The following is a 20,169-nucleotide window of genomic DNA, read 5'->3' as shown; positions in this document are numbered from 1 at the left end:
GATTAGCAACCACTTCTCTCGCTTAGTTCTGGCCACATCCCTGATGGGGTCATGGTGTTATTCCTGTTTACAGAGGAGGAGTCTGAGACTGGAGATGCTGTAGTCCCCCAGCGGGGTGCTCCTGCCAGACCTGTGGGGTGGGACTAGTGGGATGGGGCCTGCCACTCTCCAGAGCCTCACCTGGCACACCATACCCTGGCTCTCATGGGCCATTCACGTGCCACCTCCCAGTATCTGACGCTTCCAGAGGGCAGGAGGGAGGGTCGCCTTGGCATCCAACAAACAGGAGAGGGTCCATCGTAGGTTGGGATAGGATGGGCCACCCCAGGTCTTAAGGGAGCCTGGACCACAGTGAGGGAGAGGCTGCCCTGCTCTGGGGCTGAGCCAGAGTCCACACTGACGCTGATCCGTCCATTCCACAAAAAGCAGCTCTGGATGCCGGCACTGGGGATCCATCAGAGAACACAACAGACAAAGGCTCCTGTCCCCGCGGAGCTGACACCTAGCGAGGGAGAGAGATGACCCTAACAAGAAAAATGCAAGGTGTCAGATAAGGCTGGGGGAGAAAATAAAGCAGGAAGGGGGATGGGGGGGTGCACATGGGTGTGTATTAGTTTCCTGCGGCTGCTGTAACACATTGTCACAAACTTGGTAGCTTAACACAGATGTATTCTCTTTAACAGTTCTGAGACTACAAGTCCCAAGTCAGCCTCACTGGGCTAATCAGTCTCTCGGTTGGCAGGCAGGTTCCTTTCCTTTCGGAGGCTCTGGGTAAGAACCTTTTCCTTGACTCTGCCGGCTTCTAGAGGCTGCTGGCACTCGCCAACTTGTAGCTGCGTCACTCCAATCTCTACTTCCACTCTCACGTTGCCTTCTCTCCGTAAAGTAGATACAGTCCCCTCTGTTTTATAAGAATCCTGGTGATGACATTGGGCCCACCCGGATAATCCAGGATTGCCTTCCTATCCCGAGACCCTTAAGCGAATCACATCTGCAGAGTCCCCTTTGCCATATAAGGTAACTTTCACAGGTTCCAGAATTAGGACATGGATAGCTTTAAGGGCCATCATGCAGCTACTACAGGGAATGATTTAAAATAGAGTGATTGAGAAAGGCCTCCCTGGGAAGGTGACATCTGAGTAAGGGAGGCGGTGGAGCAGCGGGTCATGCGGCCTCCGGGTAAGAGCTCCCAGCAGAGGGACACCGCGTGTGGTAACTTCATGCGACAGGTGACAGAAAGATCACTGGAATCTTGGATCTTCGTGCGGAAGAGGGCTTCGGAGGATTCATCTGCAATGGGTGTGTGCGTTGAATGAGAGGGGAACGATCACAGGACCCCAGTGGCCTCAGGCCCCGAAAGTTATTCGTGACGAATCAGATTTGGGTTGAGGCCTCATCCTTCCAGGTCACCCACCCTCATCCCCACGCAGACACTCTGTGCCTTCTTGGATCACGCGTGCACTAAGCTCCAACTGCTGTGTTTCCAGACTTGTGACATCCCTGTCGAGCTCCATTCTGCAGAAAGAATCATGAATGGCCCTGGGTTTTCAAGAGCCCAGTGGAAGCCAGGGTCAGTCAGGGCTGCAGGAGATGCCCTTCATCACCCCCTGACGGGTGCCCCTGAGGTCTTGGCCCTGAGCTCTGCACACTCTCTGTCATCCCACGACTAGAGCCACTGCAGTACCCGGTGCGGGATCTACAGAGATGGACCGTCCCGGGTCATCATTCAGCTCACTGTTCCTGGGATGTCAGAGCTTACGCTTCCGGCACTAAAGCTGACTGCCATACTCTGGGTAGAAACCTCTGTTGAACACCCAGCCAGGGGCTGTTTAAGGGTCATTTTTTTAATAATTACAAATTCTTTAGCTGAGGGTTTCTGACTCTCAGCTACTGCAGGAAAAAATTCCAAGGCAGAGGATCCAGGTTGTAAAGGCGGCAGGCAGCCAGTTACGGGGAGCATTAAGGACCACCTTAAGTCAATGATGGCAAACATCTGACGTGAATCCTGCAGCCTCCACACACTGATATACACCCACGTGTGTGTGTGTGCACTCACACACACACATTCACATACACACGCACATACCTGACAATCTTTGCTAATTGATAAGCGCTCCAGGCAACTACTTCCAATCAGTCAGAGTTAATGAACAACACGAAATCTGTTTGCCATCTCTGCATTTGGAATTCTGAGCAAATTAGGCCTTTAGACACAGCCTGATTCAAAGCCGCAGAGACCTGGAGATAAGCTCTCGCGTGGGAGGACTCTCCTGACGGGGTAGAAGGCAGGCCCAGGGCAGCAGGCCAGTGGACGGGCTTGGGCTTGCCTGCTGCATCTCCACGTCTGCGAGGGTGGGGAGACGGAAGCAGAGCCCGTAGCATCTGGGAAAAGGGCCTGGGAACCACTTCTCAGATGTAGCAGAAAATAATTGCTAATACACTTTTACTAAGACAGCCAAAGTTTCAGCTTCAGAAAATGCTGTTTGGGTGACAACTGGTAGAAGTGGGGAGGGGTGCCATGAGAGAGCCAGCCAGGTGACCCGAAATCCCAGGAAGGGGCTGCTTTGGGTTTAGATGTGACTAAGATTAGTGTCATGGTATCTGACTGCACTTAGGGTTTAGATCTCACTTTAAATGGTGCTCCAATAATGCTCCACTCTTTATCATTGGCCAAATTAATTTTTTTCCATAAATTAAGAGTCCTATTTGATACAGGAATGTTGTAGTCAGCAAACTCTTAGCACTTCACACCTTTAGGAAGCACGGGTACTGTGACCCTGCTCACCAGGGGACAGCATGCCCAGACCCAGGCCTGTGTAGAGCAGAGAAGCCTCCCGGAAGGGCTCTTACACAGCGGTGAATGAGAGCAGGAATCACACTCCCACACCCATCAGGGAGGCGGGGAGGGGAGCGATAATCAGCAGCGCCACTTTGGGACAGAGCCAGGAGTGGGCCTCAGGAGGATGCTGGGCGTCAGAGGGGAGAGAGAAGAGGCAGTGCAGGAAGCAGGAAGGGATGAGAAACAGTGATGGGTGGAGCTTCCGGCCAGGGCGAGTTCCCAGCGTGAGACCACCCCGGAAGGGCTTAAAGAGTATTTTGTTTTTCGGCTTGCTCATTCTCTGACAGAGCGACGTGGCTGGATTGGAGTGGTTGGAAGTACCCAGACGTTAGGAGAAGTTTGGGGAAGAGGTTTGTTGTTGAGCCCTAAACCAACAGGTGGGTCAGTTTTGCAGCTTCCCTCCACTTCTGGAGATCGTTGCAGCTCAGCATTTCCCAGATTTTGTTTGATAAAATAGTACTGGGTCCAGTAGACTTCTGCAGGACTTCTCAGAGCATTGTGTGTTGCGAACTACAAAAGGGGAGAAAGTGGGCATTTTTCTCACAAGGAATCTGGCAGCCAAGTACAGCTTGGCACCCACTTTGAAAACTGACTCCGAGTGTCTCTGGGGGAGAAAGTGCAAAGGCAGAGGTGAGCAGGCTGTGCCTCGTGCCTCGTGGGAAGACACACAGGCAGAGTTGGCTGCCCATGGCGATGGTACCCGATCCTGTGACCAGACCTGAATGATGCTTTGAACTCTGAAATGCTTAACGTCTTGTCAAATCGCAGGCTGATTTTCTTTGACAGTGAATGTGCTAGAAACTACACTCAAAATGAATATTAACCCCTTTAAAGTAATCCCTCGGGAGGCCACATTGTATCTTTTAAAATTGTTTGAGAATTACCCTCTTTGGCAGGCAGAGCAAGTTCATGAGCTACACAGGAAAGTCAGTATTGTTATTCTGTGAAAACACATTTAACAGGCAAAGGGTTAGTAAAAAGAGCTCTTACAAAATCAACAGGGAAAAAATAACGCATCAATAGGCAAATAGGTGATTCATTAAATAAGATTTAAAATGGCAAATAAGTATATGAAAAATACTACACTGAAAATTAAAGAAATACACAAAAACAATGAGATGTCATTGTCCATTGATAAAAATGTAAAGGATTAATAACAATCAAATGTCAGTGAGTGTATCGGTACTCTATTTTTACATTACAAACCACCCCAAGACTCAGTGGCTTAAAACAATCACCAGCTTACAAGTGTACAGGTTGGCTGGATATTCTCGTCTGAGCCACACCTGGCTGATTGCAGGTCCTGGCTGGGCTCGTTCATGTGTGTGGTCAGTTGGAGGGTTGGCTGGAGAGCAGCTGGTCTAGGGTGGCCTCACCTGAGATGGCTCTGCTCTGTCCATGTGGTCTGTCATCCTCCAGGAGGCTAGCCTGGGTGCAGTCACCTGGCAGTTGTGGCTGGAATCCCAAGAATGGAAGTGGCAGCGGCAAAGGCTCTAGGCCTAGGCTCGGAGCTTGCACAGCGTCACTTCTACCACATGCTAACTGGCCAGATCACATCATTAGGCTGGGCCAAATGGGATGGAAGGAATAAAAGACCTCTTCTTAGGAAGAAGTACAAAGTAGTGTGGCCAATTTTGCCATCAAACACGGCAAGGATGAGCAAAGTAGGCATTCTCTTGCACTGTTGAGAGGATCGTAAACTTAAAATCATTCATGTGAAAAGTTTGCCAGTATCTAACAAAAGCCTTAAAAATCTCCATACCTTTTGATCCATGTTTAAGAATGTATTTGAAGGAATTGATGTGAAGAGTGTGTAAAGCAGTGTGTATCAGAACGTTCATCACATCACTGTTTAAATAGCAGAACATACGGGAAATGTTAACTATCCAACGAAAAGGGATTGCTTATAATGATTATAAACCATTTGTAGAACAGAGTATTATGCAGCCATTTAAAATGATGACTTGTGAAGATGACTTTATATTCACTGACATGTAAAGACTTAAGTGAGGAAAGCAGGATACAAAAAGCATGTTTATTGTAATCCTGCTTTTCAGGGTCACCTTCTATTTTTACATCTTTCTGTATCATACAAGTTTTTGTTTTGTTTTCATTCTGCTTTGACTTTGGGGTTTGGTTGGTATTTTAAAATTTTTATCTTCATTTAAACTAGCATACAGTAAAATTGGATTTTTCTGGTGTGGAGTTCTATGAGTTTTAACACATGCACAGATTCACGTCACCACCACCACAATCAGAATACAGGGAAGTTCTGTCACCCCAAAAAGTCTCTTGTGCAGACTCTTTGTAGTCACATCCTCCCATCATTCATTCCTAAGAGAATTGTTGAGAAGTACAGCTTGATATAGATGTACCACAAAGTGTTTAGCCATTCACCCATCGAAGGACATTTAGGTTGTTTCCAGTTTGGGGTGATTATGAATAGAACTTCTATAAACATTTGTGTATATGTCTTTGTGTGAACATGAGTTTTCATTTCTCTGGGATAAAAGCCCAAAAGTGTAATTGTTGAGTCATATGTTAAGTACATGTTTTGTTTTATAAGGAACTGCCAAACTGCAGTATCATTTTACAATCCCACCTGCATATACTTGTCAGCATATAGTATTGCCACTATTTTTTTTATTATTGGTCTTCTAATAGGTGTGATATCTCATTCTGCTTTCAATTTGCATTTTCCTAATGGCTAATCACGTTGAACAACAACAAGATGTTGAACATCTTATTTGGTGATATATCTATTCTTTTACCCATTTTCTAATCGGATTGTCCTTGCACTTTTGTAAAAAATCAATTTGCCATATTTGCGTGGGTCTATTTCTTAACGCTGTTATGTTCCATTGAGCTATATATCTATCCCTTTGCCAATATCACACTGTTGTGATTACTCTAGCTTTTTTTTTTTTTTTTTTTTTTTTTGGGGTTCGCGGGCCTCTCACTGTTGTGGTCTCTCCCGTTGCGGAGCACAGGCTCCGGACGCGCAGGCTCAGCGGCCATGGCTCACGGGCCCAGCCGCCCCGCGGCATGTGGGATCTTCCCGGACCAGGGCACGAACACGTGTCCCCTGCATCAGCAGGCGGACTCTCAACCACTGCGCCACCAGGGAAGCCCTGCTCTAGCTTTATAGTACATCTTTTATTCTTTTTAAGTGATTTTAATTAATTTATTTATTTTTGGCTGCATTGGGTCTTCATTGCTGCGCACCGGCTTTCGCTAGTTGCGGCGAGCAGGGGCTACTCTTTGTTGTGGCGCGCAGGCTTCTCATTGCAGTGGCTTCTCTTGTTGCGGAGCATGGGCTCTAGGCGCGTGGGCTTCAGTAGTTGTGGCACATGGGCTCAGTAGTTGTGGCTCGCAGGCTCCAGAGAACAGGCTCAGCAGTTGTGGCGCACGGGCTTAGTTGCTCCGTGGCGTGTGGGATCTTCCCAGACCAGGGATCAAACCCATGTCCCCTGCATCGGCAGGCAGATTCTCATCCACTTTGCCACCAGAGAAGTCCTATAGTACATTTTAAAATCAGCTGGAGTCCTGTTAATTTTTTTAAAAAATTAGTTTGGTTATTCTAGTTGCTGTACCTTTCCATCTAAATTTTAGAATCATCTTGCCTATATGTACCATCTATAAAATTCCTGCAAGGAGTTTGATTGAAATTGCATTAAATCTATAGATAAATTTAGGGAGAATTGCCAACTTGACAATATTGAGACTTCCAGTTCAGAACATGATATGTTTCCCCACTTATTTAAGTATTCTTTAATTTGTGTGATCATATTCTTTAGCTTTCAGCCTAGAGTTCCTGCACTTTTTTTTAGATTTATACTTAAGTATTTCATTTTTGGAGATATGAGAAATAGTAATTTTAAATTCAATTTCTAATCACTTATTGCCAATACAAATATAATTGATTTTGGGGTGCTGACCTTGTATCCTGTGACCATGCTAAACTTACTTTTTAGTTCTAGAAAATTCTTTTGTAGATTATTTGGGATTTTTCTTTGTAGACAGACATGTCATCTGTGAATAGAAGACTTTTATTTCTTCCTTTCTGATCTATATGACTTTTATTTCTTTCTCTTGTCCTATATCACTGAGTAGGACTTTCAGTACAGTGTTTATTAGGAACAGTAAGAGTGGCCATCCATGCCTTATTCCCAATCCTAGGGGGAGAGCATTCCAGTTTTCACTACTAAATATGCTCTTAGCTCTGAGTTTTTGGTAGATGCCCTTTGTTCAGATTAAGAAGTTCCCTTCTATTCCTAGCTTCTTGGGAGGTTTTGTTGAATGGATGTTAAATTTTGTCAAATGCTTTTTCTGCATCAGTTTATATGATCATGTGGGTTTTCTTCTTTAGCCTGCTAATATGGTGAATTACATTCATTGATTTTCAAATATTGAATTAGCCTTGCATTCCCAAAGTAAACCACACTTGGTTGTGGTATGTTATTCTTTTACTATGTTGCTGGATTTTATTTTTCTAATATTTTGTTGAGGATTTTTATGTTTATGTCCATAAGGGATATTGGTCTGTAATATTCTTTTCTTATACTGTCTTTGTCTGGTTTTGGTATCATAAAAGGATATAAATTATTCTATACTCTTCTGTTTTCTGAAGGATCTTGTGAAAAATTGTCATTGGTGCTATTTCTTTTTAAATTTTGTTAAAACTTGCCAGTGAAACCATCTGGGTCTGGTTTTTGTTTGCTTGTTTGTTTTTGGAAAATTTTGAACTACAAATTTAGTTGTTTTTTTTGTTTGTTTGTTTTTTTTTTGCGGTACGCGGGCCTCTCACCGCTGTGGCCTCTCCCGTTGCGGAGCACAGGCTCCGGACGCGCAGGCTCAGCGACCATGGCTCACGGGCCCAGCCGCTCCAGGGCATGTGGGATCTTCCCGGACCGGGGCACGAACCCGTGTCCCCTGCATCGGCAGGCAGACTCCCAACCACTGCGCCACCAGGGAAGCCCCACAAATTTAGTTTTAAAAATACATATAGGAAAATTCAGGTTATCTACTCATTGGGTGAGTTTTGGTAGTTTGTAACTTTCAAGGAATTGGTTCACTTCATTTTAGTTGCAGAATTTCTCTTCATAGAGTTATGTGTACTATTCCCTTATTATTATTTTAATATATACGGGGTCTGTAGTGATATCACTCATTTCATTTCTGATATTGCTGTCTTGATTCCTGATTTGTGTCTTACCTCTTTTTTATTTGGTCACTCTGGTTAGAGTTTTATCTATTTTACTGATCTTTTCAAAAAACCAGCTCTTGGTTTTGTTGATTATTCTATAGTTATTTCTTCAAATATTTTTTTTTTCTGCACCACACTATTTCTCCTCTCTTTCTGGGATCTCAGTGACATGAACATTAGATCTTCAGGCATTGTCACACAAGTTCCTGAGGCTCTGTTCACTGTTTCTCTCTGTTTTTCCTTAATAATTCCTATTGATCTATGTTCAAGTTCACTGACTCTTTCCTTTGTCATCTCTATTTTGCTATTGAGCATATCCAGATAATTTTTTAAACAACTATAGTTTTCAGTTCTAAAATTTTTATTTCTTTCTTCTTTATGTCTTCTACATTTTTCTGATACTTTGTATCTTTCCATTTATTTTAAACTATTTGCCCTCACTTTTCAGAGCATGGTTATCATGGCTCTTTCAAAGTCTTTGTCTGATAATTCCAAAATCTGTGTCATCATGGGGTTAGCATCTGTTGATTTTCTTTTCCTTTTTAAGTTGATATTTTCTAGGGTTTCTCTATACTGAGTAATTTGGGATTGTAGCCTTTGCAATACTATACAGGTCTGCCCTGCACATGCACCACCCAGCAGCCAGTCTGGGCATTGGTCTACCCCCTAGTTTAGTTCTCAAAGACTGTGATATGATGCTTAGGATGAGATCAAAGCATGCACAACATGAATGAGGTCCATCCATGAAGAGGTGACCACAGGAGTTCATCCATAACTTTATGGAATTGCTTTCTTGAGCTCCCTCCTCTTTATGACCCACTTCCAGTCCTCTGGCCCCAAAACTGGGGTTTTAGTTTCCCCACTCTTCTGGGTAGTTCTCACAATTCTGCCTGCATCTGGAACCAATCAGCAGAGAACAAAGAGAGAAAAAAAATCAATGAGTATTTTCTCCCACACTCTTGGGAATCATAGCTTCACTGGTACCTCCCCTCAAAGTCTTAGGTGCCTGCCGGGCCACCAAACTCACTGCTGCACTGATACCAGCAGAACTTCCCTGGGGGCTGAGTCAGGAGATAATGGAAAAAAGGGGTAAAAAAACAACAGGGGATTTCCCACACTCTGAGTCTTAGAGTTTCCCTTTCTCACTCCACAGGCCAAAAGAAAGGGCTTCTCTTAGAGCACTTTTTCTCTGCATCCATTGTGCACTGCTGGATTTGGGGCTGCCTTTGAGTCCAGTCTAGGTAATACAATTGGGGGTGGGGAATGGTCAACTCTGCCAATTTGATGATGCTTTAAATTCTAATCTTCTTTCCCAATTTACCTATCATTTACTTTGTGGAGTCCTCAAAGAGTCAGCCCATGCATTCTTTCCAATGCCTACAGTTGCATTCGGTGGGAGAGACAAGGTAGAATTTGTTTACTCCATCTTGCCCAGATCGGGAAACTGTCTGCTTATTTCTTGTTTTTTGGTTCTGTAAACAAAAATTATTTGCATATTCAAAAGAAAGCTCTAAAACCAATTGTGTTTTATTGATCAAACATCTGTCATGAGACATTGCACCCTTTCCTGGCAGCGTCTGGCTGAGAATATCACCCCCTATTCCTCTGCAGGGACACAGCTGACTGTGGAGGTCCACCCTCAGGATGCCATGCCCCAGCTGCTCAAGAAGTTCTCCTTGGCTAAACGTACGTACGTACAGGGCTACTCATGTGTGATGGGCTGGCAGGGAGGATTGAGGGTAGCTGGAAGGGCCAGAGCCCAGCCTGGACACCTTCTTGGGGAAGGAGAGGAGTGACCTGGGCCTACACACTGGGAAGAGGCAGAGACACGACAGCTTCATCCTGGGCACTCTCTTCTCCACACTCAACAACCCCTGTTCTTAAGTCTCTGCCATTAGGTGTGGGTAACACAAGGCATTTAGCTAAAGATGAATTTCATCACAAGAGTGCTGTTGTTTTTAGACACCATTTATTGACTGCCTAAAAAGTGGCATGCTCAGTGCCAAGCACTGTACACTCAATGAGTTTTTAACTCTTTGATATGCACCAGTATTATCCCCACCTTGTAGATCAGCAAAGGCTCAGAGAGGTGAAATAGCTGCCAGTCACCCAGTTAGGAAGCGGATCAGAACCCAGGTCCTAATGAAGCCTGTACCCTTCACCACCGCACCCGGCTGCCTTCTGTGCTGTGCGCACAGGCCCAGACCCACGCCCACGGTGTCTCCTCTGCTCCCTTCTTGGTCCTCTCCCTGCATCTGTCCATCCTGTGGGTAAACAGGGGCCTGGGGAAATGCCGGCCAAGGAACGGAGGCTGCAGGACAGCCAAGGCTGAGGTCCATGAAGTGAACCTTCACGTCTGCTCGTGGCGGGGGCCAAGGCAGCTCCTCCAAGGCTGCCTGGTCCCGCAGCCCTCAGCAGCCAGGGCCTCGGGAGGGCAGGCAGGTGTAGAGAGGTCAGGCCCTGGGAGTTGACTGGCTGGGTTCAGATCCCAGCTGTGTGACCTCAGGCAAGTGGCTTAACCTCTCTTTTGGACTCAATTTCCTCATGTATAAACGGAGGAAAATAATTCAACATCCCTCATAGGATTGTCATGAGCTAAAATGAGATCGTCAATAATGCACAAGCCAGGTGTAGTAAGTACACAAAAAATCTGGCTACTCTTTTGAACCCCCATCACTCTACCAAAGAATGTAGGTGGAAACAAAATGTGGCTGTAAGAAAGACAAGGTCCACTGTTTCTCAGAGTGGCCTATGTACATTTGCAACCTTCTGTACCTTTGAAGACCTACAGTGGACTTCAAGGGCAGAGAAAAACTTGCCTTGGCTTCCCCACCTCTGGCTCCTTCTGGTTCCAACAGGGACCCACATCTTCCTGACCTGGCTTCAGATCAGCAGGAAATTCTCTCCTGTTGCCTGTGGAGTCTAATAACAATTCCTGACCATTCTGCCTTAACAGTCCTGGATTTATAGGATTTGGTTGTCCTTGAACCTTCCCGAGGAATAATTCCCCTCTCCCCCCTTTCATGAGCTGCCCATGGTCAGTTCTTGTCCTGGGGTCATCTGGTAGTGAATTCACTGGTGCTCTCAGGATCCCCAGCTGTGGTCCGAGATGGCAGGAGCGTCCAGAGGAGGTAGGAACACGGAGCTCCAGGCAGGCCCACTGAATAATCACAAGGCTTGATGCCCAAGCAAATTCTCCCTCTGCTCACAGACTGCACTTCTCTTTCTTGTCATCCCGTCCCTGGCTGTCAGTCCTCCCTATTCCTCAGCAGGAAGCCCGGGGCAATCCCAGCAGCAATTCCATGGTGGGTGGGGATGGGACCAAGAAGGCTGTGAGAGGGACAGTGAAGAGGAGACGTCAGAAACAAGGACACCCACACAGAGAATCGTCTGTGCTTGCATTTCTATTTCTTCTGAAATGTCTCTACTTCTGACCTTTGGGATATTGTAGGTTTACAAGGCGATAAAAATGGAAACACAAGAGCCCGGCAGCCTGGAGGGAAAGACGCCCACGGTAAGTTGTGGTACCTTCTTTGGAGCCATTCTCTGAGACGGCAAGTTGGTTTAGTCTCATGAGCCAATCTGTGCTCAATTGGAAATGGCTCCCTGGAGCACTGTGCTGGGAGTCTGGGGCCACCTCTGGGCTCAGGGGACAGGAGTATCATGATTGATTGGCAGCGTCTGCCATGGACACAGGTAGAGAAGTAAAAAGCTCACACACTAGATGTGATCCCAGAGTTAAAGCATAAACCCCACCAATAACAAGGCAGCCCATTATGGGAAACATTAAAAACAGAATTCAGAATTGTATTAACTTTAAATGGAATGCCAAGCATCCGTAAGGAGGGAGGCAGGAGAATAAGCAGAGTGGGGCAGAGGAAGAAATCCCGAATGGGTAATAGACGGCCTGGGTTCAAATCCTGCTTTTGGCGCTCACTCACCTTCCCTGGGCCTCAGTTTCCCCCTCGGCTCAGACCAGATGGCATCTAAGGTTTAGTACAGTTCGGTACTTCTTCCCATTGTTTTGCTTTAAAATTAGAATAACTTAGTTAATGCCACTGGTGTTTAAAATGTATTTATGCAAAATCATATTCAAATATATAATCTGCTCAGAAAGTAAATTTAATGAGGCATAAATCATTATGGATATTCTTAATGTTCAGATATTGTAGAATGGAACCAAGAAAGGGTAAAACTTTCTTAATAACAGGGTTTTTCAGTCCCATTTTAGAAACAGCATCCTTCTTTGAAATGGGGGTGGGGAGACCTCATTTGCAGAGCTGACGCTTGTTAAATGTGTAAGTCCACTTCATATCCACTTAGGTCACTGTGACAGCCCTTGTCAGGGGATGGCAGGAACCAGAGTCCGTGGGGGGAAGAGGGCACCAAGAAGGGGGGGAAGCTCAGCAGGGTCTCCTGCTGTGTCCCCCCTCCCTTCTGTGGGTCTGGCAGGACAAGGGCCGCATGGTAGACCACCCGAGATAGGCCCTGAAGTGATCTGAGTGATGGGAGGCGAGAAATCCCAGCTCTGGCACCAGGCAGTCACTGAGCCTCTATGGCGCTGGGCTTCTAGGGAGCTCCAGGGTAAGACTGTACAGGACAGAGGGCTGGGGGCAGGGGACGTCCAGGGAGTCTTGGTGCTTATTAGAGGAGCAGAAAATGAAGAAAGAAAATGCTAGGTTGCTGGGCGAGGCCACAGCCTCACCATAGAGTTTGCACAGCCTGCCTGCCCACCACGCACCCTGTCCCCTCTTAGGAGAGGAACAGCCTCGGATCCTGGATGTGTCAGAGGTCACAGGGACCAGCACCTCGCCCCGCCCCACACCCTCCTCCCCCCCCCCCCCGCATCCCCCTCCATGAGGACTCCTGCAGGGCATCAGCAGGGACTGAGGGAGCAGGGAGAGGGGGCCAAATCCAGTCTGAGGCTGAGAAGGGAGAAGGCCTGGGTCCTAACAGGAAGGGACCCACAGCAATGGGGAAGTGCAGAAGGACCCGTGTGGCCTGCTCCTGATGGCTGAACTTGACTGGAGGCTGGGAGCTCCTCTGTGGCCAGACGTTGACCAGCTCCCTGACCCGCTGGCACTGCCTGCCATGCAATGCTGGCCCAGGGAGGGTCGTGGAGCAGCTCCAGCCAGCGCTGGTGGCGTCCCCACCCTCTCACCACACCTCTCAAGTCTATAGCACCAAGGAAACCACTGTATGCATCCCGGTGGGAATGGCAACACTCTCCAGCATCCTGTCCCCCGCAGTTCCACAGTCTGACCTACAGCCCTGGTTCTGGCTATGCAGCCTCTACACTTGCTGCTCTGGTCTTCCTGTAGCTCACGCAGTTACTTGAAGACATTTAATAAATTACTTTTCTTTTTAAACTGAAAAAAAAAAGGACTCTCACAGTCCACGAGGGTTGTGTGGGTACATGCAGGCGCAGCCCCACACCGGGCACAGCGGCTTCGCACCCCTGCTCTGCGCTTGCCTGCAGAGGACCCTTACCCTGCACCCTCCCAGGGAGAAGAGTGCTGCTGACCTTACCACGTGATCCACCGTCTCTTTCACTCTCCCAGGTGCCCCATCGATTGCGCCGGAGACTGGACTGCTGGCTTTAGCACTGTCCAGTGAGGGGGAGGTCACCGGACTAGATCCCAGGCCTTGTGCAGCCCCACCAGGCACTTTCCCATGTTACTCTGCTCTTCCCAGGCTTGCTGTCATGTCCTGGGGTCCCACCAGCACCCCTGACTCACCCAGCACCCAGAGGTTCCTGACATAGCAGGCTGAGAGTTGATTCACTGGAGTCAGGGTATCAGTGCCCCTTTGGCCCCATCCGCCTCTCACCCCCGCCCTGTCCTCCTATCCAGCTTGCCTGATTTTGGTCAGCCTGGCTCAGAGGGCCTTGAATAAGAAAGACCCAGCCAGAGCCCAGGCTCTTCTCTGTGCTGGGACAGGGGTTTGCTGCCCATCCATCCATGGGTTGGTCTGACCACTGGTCAGTCAACCCTGCAGCAGCTGCCTGGGGCTGTCCTGTGTCCTGGCTTCCTCTGAGAAAGGCTGTGCGTAGAAGAGTGATTCTGAGGCCCAGCTTCCCTCAGGGCCCCCCCCCCCCCACTGTACTTTGGGCACCTGTTGCCAGAACTCTTAACTTTCTTGGGGTGCAAGTGGTCAGTCTCCAGATGACCATGGGCAAGGGAAGAAGCCTGTCTGGGTGCCAAACGCACCTCACCCTACAGAGGTCCAGGTGGCCCAGGACCATCTTGCCCTCTCCCACACCCGGGTGCCCTTCAGACCACCCTGGGCACCGTGGCCAGGACATCAGTGGCAAGCAGCGCTGCCTGGGCGCTTCCCACAGAGCATTCATTCCTGGAAAAGCTAGCAGGGAATCTGCAGGAAACTGTGGGGTGGGGAGGAGGAATTCTGTCATCAGTCCGTCTGGGGCTGCTGAATTCACTGAGGTTCAATCCATCACTTCTTTTACTGCTGGCTTCTGGGGTCTGCTTACTATCCCTGTGGGTCTCCCAGAGGACTAGAGGAGTTGCCATGGTTCCCAAACCAGTTGGACCGAGGAACCCTTCTAAGAGATCTAGCTCTTGAGAGCAGTGTTTCAGTCCCGGAATCATGTTGAAGGTCAGGCCGTCACAGCTCCTCAAAAAGACAGGGAGCCCTGGGCCAGGCAGTCCCGTTGGCCAGTCTCAGACCCTGACCAACCTCCTTGTGTTTCCAGCCTACCCCTGGGATCGCTCCAGCCTGAAATCCATGCCCCTGGACCTGCGGCAGTTTGAGAAACTGGACACCTATGCCTCACAGGTAGGAGAGCCGGGCCCTCTGCCTGCGATGGTCACCCCCACAAGGCGGCTTGGAGTTTCCCAAACCAGGGCGGCAAAGGCTCTCCCCAGACCCCTCCTGAGTGTATCCTGAGTCCCTTGGGTGGATAGTACGGAGCGCCTTTCCACAGTATGTGGGAGGGGGACAGAAGGGCCCCTGACAGAGGCCATTTCACCCTCCCACCCCACCCACGGTCCTGATGCTTTCGCCCCAGGCTACACACCCCGCGCCGCCCTGTTGGCAGGCGCCTCCGGCCAGCCCTGTCCCATCCTCCCCTGCCCACTGGGGCACTGCTGCTGCTGAGCCCTGCCAGCCCCAGCCCATGAAGGAAGGGACGTGAGGATGGGGGGAGGACCACAGATGCAAATGGCCAGCACCCACATGACCACAGCAGTCCTCACCCCTGAACACGTGGGCGGCTGAGCTCCCACACCTCTGGGCCTGGGCACATCTGGGGCAGGTGTGGGGAGGGGCAGCTACAAGAGCTGATGCCCGAGAGACCCACGGGGGTCCTGGGAGCCAGGCAGGAGCCATACCACAGAGAGTCTGATTGGAGCAGCTAAGGAGCTGGACCCGTTGCTAAGGTCAGAGTGAGCAATCCTAGGCCGATAAGCCGGGAGATCGTCTGCAGTCCTAGAAAAACCACCCTGGTGTTGGCACGTAGTGGATACTCAGGAAGCTTGTTTGCTGAACTGATGAGTGATGATAGGAGCTTGGATCAGAGAGTCTGATTCAAGGCAGGGGCATCAGTAGGGGGTGTCCAGCTGTCCTGGCAGGAGGAGGCATCCCTGGATGAAGCGGGGACACTGAGAACGGAGAGGAGCTGGAAGCAGAGGGGAAGGACCCCTCCCCAGTGTGTGTGCAGTGAGGTAAAGGTGGGGCAGGGCTTGCCCAGTCACTGCGCTGAGCGGTGGAGGGCAAGCAGGGTAGCTTCTCGGCGCGCAGAGTGAGGGAGCTGGAGCACGTGTCGGGGGTGATGGTTTGTGTGGGGTGCGGTGGGCTCTAGCGCCTGTGGAGGTGACCCCTGGGCAGCTGGATAGCCGAGCCCGGAGCTGTATCTAGCCTGGAGAGGTCTGGGCCGGAAACCCTGTTTTGGGAGCCGTCAGATTCAGCTAAGAGCTAAAGCCATAGGGAGGGTGCCATCTTGGGGAAGGCAGGGCCAGGAGCCACCTGAGGCCGGGCGAGACCAGGAAGGGTCAGTGTTCTAGAAGGTGCGGTCATGGTTCACTCTGGCCAGGCGAGGCTAGACAGGCTCCCTTCCACTGCTCAGCACTGAGGCCCTTCGTACTTCCAGGGGGGCCGCTCAGAGGAGGTTGAAGGCCTCGGCCAGGCTCCGGCAGGCTGAAGGGCAAATGGGGGTTGAAGGGGGAGGGAGTGGAGGGAAGACCCCACAGGAGCCTGGCAAGGAAGGGAGACTAGATGTGGGCAGTCCTGAGAGAGAGACTGGGGAGTGTTTTGAAGAGACACGGCAGACAGGAGAGGCTGGGGCCGCCAGGGCCGGGAGGAGGAGGTGAGGACGCAGCGGAGCGAGGGCAGCGCCTGAGGAAGGAAGGGCAGCTTTGCCAAGGCACGGCCTGGCTCCGAGGCCAACAGAGAGCCCAGCGGAGGAGGAGGGCTCGTTGGTAAGGAAGTCTTCACTGGGCTTTGTTGAGTCTGAGGCCTGGTCATCTGCGAGAGTGAGGGAAGGGAAGGGGGACGTCCAGAGTCTGTGCAAGGTGGGATATGTTGTCATGGCTGCCGGAAGGGATGGACAGGCTGCTGGACAGCCTCAGAGAGCAGTGAGTGGGGACCAAAGGGCCAGAAACCATAGAACCGAAGCTGGGGATTAAGTCAGGAGTCAGCCAGGCTGTAATGCGGGCCTGCAACGTGTGCTTCTAGGCCCTGGGAGAGGGACAAAGACAGGACTGTGGTGTTGGAGCAGCTGGGCAAGGGGACACGCGGAGGGGCCTGGCGGTCTCCCTGTGCTCAGAGGGTGGGTCCTGGAGCTCCCGTGTGAGCGGCGGAACCTCCTAGGTCAGGAGGACCTAGGGTGGGAGCTGACGGAGGCGCGGGCAACCATTGCAGAGGTAAGTGCACAGGTGCCCCTACTTCTCTAGAAAGAGTGAGCATGGCCAGGGCTGCCTTTCCAGCAACCCCAGCCCTGTTTTCTCCTGAGGATCCATGCAGAAAACCTAACTTGCTCTTTTTTTATATATTATGGTAAAACATATGCCATATAATTTGCCATTGGAATCGTTTTTAAGTGTACAATTCAGTGACATCAATTACATTCCCAGTGTTGTACAACCGTCACCACTGTCTACTTCCAAAATCACCCCAAGCAGAAACCTTGTACCCGTTAAGCAATAACTCCCCATTCTCCCTCCTCCCAGCCCCTGGTAACCTCTAATTTATTTACTGTCTCTCTGAATTTGTCTAGTCTAGATATTTCATATAAGTAAGAATCATACACTGTGTCTTTTTGTGTCTGACTTGTTTCACTTAGCACCGTGTTTTCAAGGTTCATCCATGTTGTAACATGTCTGAGAACTTCATTACTTTTAATGGATGAGTAATATTTCATTGCACAGATATACCACATTTTGTTTATCCATTCATCTGTGATGGGCACTTGCATTGTTTCTACCTTTTGGCTATTGTGAATATTGCCCCATGAACATTGGTGAACAGGTATCTGAGTATCTGTCTGCAGTTCTTTTTGTATATACACCTAGGAGTGGAATTGCTGGGTCATATGGTAATTCCATGTTGAAATTTTTGAGGAACTGACAAATTGTTTCCCACAGCAGCTGCACCGTTTTACATTCCCACCAGCAATATACAAGGGTTCTAATTTCTTCAAATTTTTGCCAATTTTTTTATGATTGCCTTTTTTTTTTTTTTTTTTACTATAGCCATCCTAGTGGGTATGGAGTAGTATTTCATTGTGGTTTTGATTTGCATTTCCCTAGTGACTAATGACATTGAGCATCTTTTCATGTGTCTATTGGCCATTTATATATTTTTGGAGAAATGTATATTCAAGCCCATTTTAAAATTAGGTTGTCATTTTGTTGTTGAATTATAAGGGTTCTTTATATATTCTGGATATTAAACCCTTATCAGGTATATGATTTGCAAATATTTTCTTCCATTCTATAAATTATCTTTTCACTTTCTTAATATTGTCCTTTGATGCACAGAAGATTTTTATTGTTATGAAGCCAAATTAATCTATTTTTTCTTTTGTATCCTGTGCTTTTGGTATCATATCTAAGAATCCATTGCCAACTCCAAGGTCACCGCGATTTACCCCTGTGTTTTCTTCTAAGAGTTTTATGGTTTAAGTTCTTATATTTAGGTCATTGATTATTTTTGAGTTAATTTTTATATATGGTATGATGTAGGGGTCCAACTTCCTTCTTTTGCATATGGATATCCAGTTGTCAGGTACCATCTATTAAAGAGACTATTCTTTCCCCATTGAATGGACCTGGCACCCTGGTCAAAAGTCAATTCGCCATAGACGTATGAGTTTATTTCTAGACTCAATTCTGTTTCATTAGTCTATATAACCCTTATGTCGATATCACACTGTTGTGATTACTGTAACTTTAAGTAAGTTTGAAATTCAGAAATCTGTGTCCTCCAACTTTGTTCATCTTTTTTCAAAATGGTTTTGGCTATTCCAGGCCCCTTAGAATTCCATATGAATTTGAGGACTGGTTTTTTCGTTTTTGCAAAAAAGGCTGTTGGACTTTTATAGGGATTGTGCTAAATCTGTCGATTGCTTTGGGTAGTGTTGACCATGACTAGGGGCTGCTACAGCGCCCGGATGGCCACTTGACTGGCCCCAGGAGCTGCTGCAGAGAGATGTGATGGCTCTAGGGCCAGTGGTTCAGCTGGTCAGCACTTCCCACTGCGTCCAGACCGCATCAAGGTTGCCCTAAGCCCAGCCTTTGAGCCTCTGGGCCTCTCCTCCTTCTCTGCCCAGAGGAAGGGCAGTGCTGGCTGCAGGTGGCAAGGCACCGGGCTCCTCACAGCCCTTGTCTGGGCCCTGACGTAGCACACTCCTCCCACTTCCCAGGTGACAGTCAAGAGCGGCCTGGACGCGCTGGTGAGCGACCTGCTCCAGGAGGCCCACAGTGACCTGGAGAGGGTCCGCGCCATCTGGATCTGGATCTGCCACCACATAGGTAGGCCTGCCGGTAGGGCCACTGGCTCTGGGACCCTGTTCCCAGAGGAACGTCTCTGGGCTTGACTCCATCACCCATGTGTGTGGAGGAAGAGGGAAGGTGGAGGAGAGGGGCTCTCAGATGGCTGGGTTCAATAACCAAGGTTAACTCACTGTGTGCTAGCAGTCTCCATGAAGGGTGCATGGGCAAGGATCCCACGTGGCCCTCTGCCCACAGCCAGAGCTGAGACCCCTCACCCAGCGGCAGCCTTCCCTCAGTCCAGCCTTCCTGGGCGACCTGCTCCACAGAGATGAGAAGCCAGGGCAGAAGGTCATCTCCAAGAAGGAGGAGGCTGGGGATGAGCCATAGCTATTTGAAAAGTTGCTGTAACACCAGAGGTTTCTCAAAACACCCGGGAGTGGTGGGTGAGTGGGCACCCCTCTCCCAGCTGCCTGTTCCCACAGTGGGGGCCTCAGCTTCTGCTCTCAGCCCAGTCTCCAGGTTCTCAGAGCCACCCCAGGGGACCTGGGCCTGTGCAGCTGCCCACAGCTCTGCATGGGACACCCTTGAGAGTCTGACCAGCTCAAGCCAATCCCACAGGTGGTTGCTAAGGGGAAGCTGGATGCTGCACCCCGCAGTCCATGGAGGAGCTGCCTGGTGGGATGGACTTCTAGTGACTTCCCTGTGACATAGAGACCAGCAGGGCTTCCCTGACCTGCTGCCACTGGGCTTTCTCTTTGTCCTCCCAGAGCAGCAGTTAGGGATGCGGCTTAGAGGATGAACTCACCTGACACAGGTAGGGCATCTGCCATAGGACCTGAGGAGCCACTCCTCCAACTCCAACCCTGGCACTCAGCCTGGGCTTTAAGGGGACAGGATGGGAAACAGAACATCCGTCAGGACTTTGTTTGCTGCACGGCCCACACACACCCACACCCACGCACACCCACGCACACACACATCCCCACACATGCACACCCCAAACACACGCACACCCACACCACACCCACACCCACGCACACCCACGCGCACACACCACACACACAAAACACCCCACCCCACATGCACACATGCACGCACACACACACACATACATCCCCACACACCCCACCCCACCCCCACACACATGCACGCACACAAACCCCACACATGCACAC

The 20,169-nt window shown here is 49.3% G+C and overlaps 1 protein-coding gene across 4 annotated transcripts in view; it reads left to right on the top strand.

Annotated features, from left to right (window-relative positions):
- The window catches only part of KY (kyphoscoliosis peptidase), a 49,485-nt gene that overhangs the window by 8,550 nt on the left and 20,766 nt on the right, over positions 1-20,169 (top strand). For 3 of the 4 annotated variants that reach the window (XM_027091689.1, XM_027091690.1, XM_027091687.1), the window contains 4 exons: positions 9,657-9,731; positions 11,497-11,559; positions 14,758-14,840; positions 18,925-19,033. In XM_027091689.1, the coding sequence (XP_026947490.1) occupies positions 9,657-9,731; positions 11,497-11,559; positions 14,758-14,840; positions 18,925-19,033 (330 nt within the window). Of the gene's footprint in view, positions 1-9,656; positions 9,747-11,496; positions 11,560-14,757; positions 14,841-18,924; positions 19,034-20,169 lie in introns of all 4 variants that reach the window. The other variant, XM_027091688.1, reaches the window with a different exon arrangement.

Source organism: Aethalodelphis obliquidens, unplaced genomic scaffold, assembly GCF_003676395.1.
Source record: "Aethalodelphis obliquidens isolate GAN/ISIS:26980383/991018 unplaced genomic scaffold, ASM367639v1 scaffold72, whole genome shotgun sequence".
In the NCBI taxonomy this organism is placed as follows: domain Eukaryota; kingdom Metazoa; phylum Chordata; class Mammalia; order Artiodactyla; family Delphinidae; genus Aethalodelphis; species Aethalodelphis obliquidens.
This window is presented reverse-complemented; position numbering and strand designations above follow the sequence as displayed.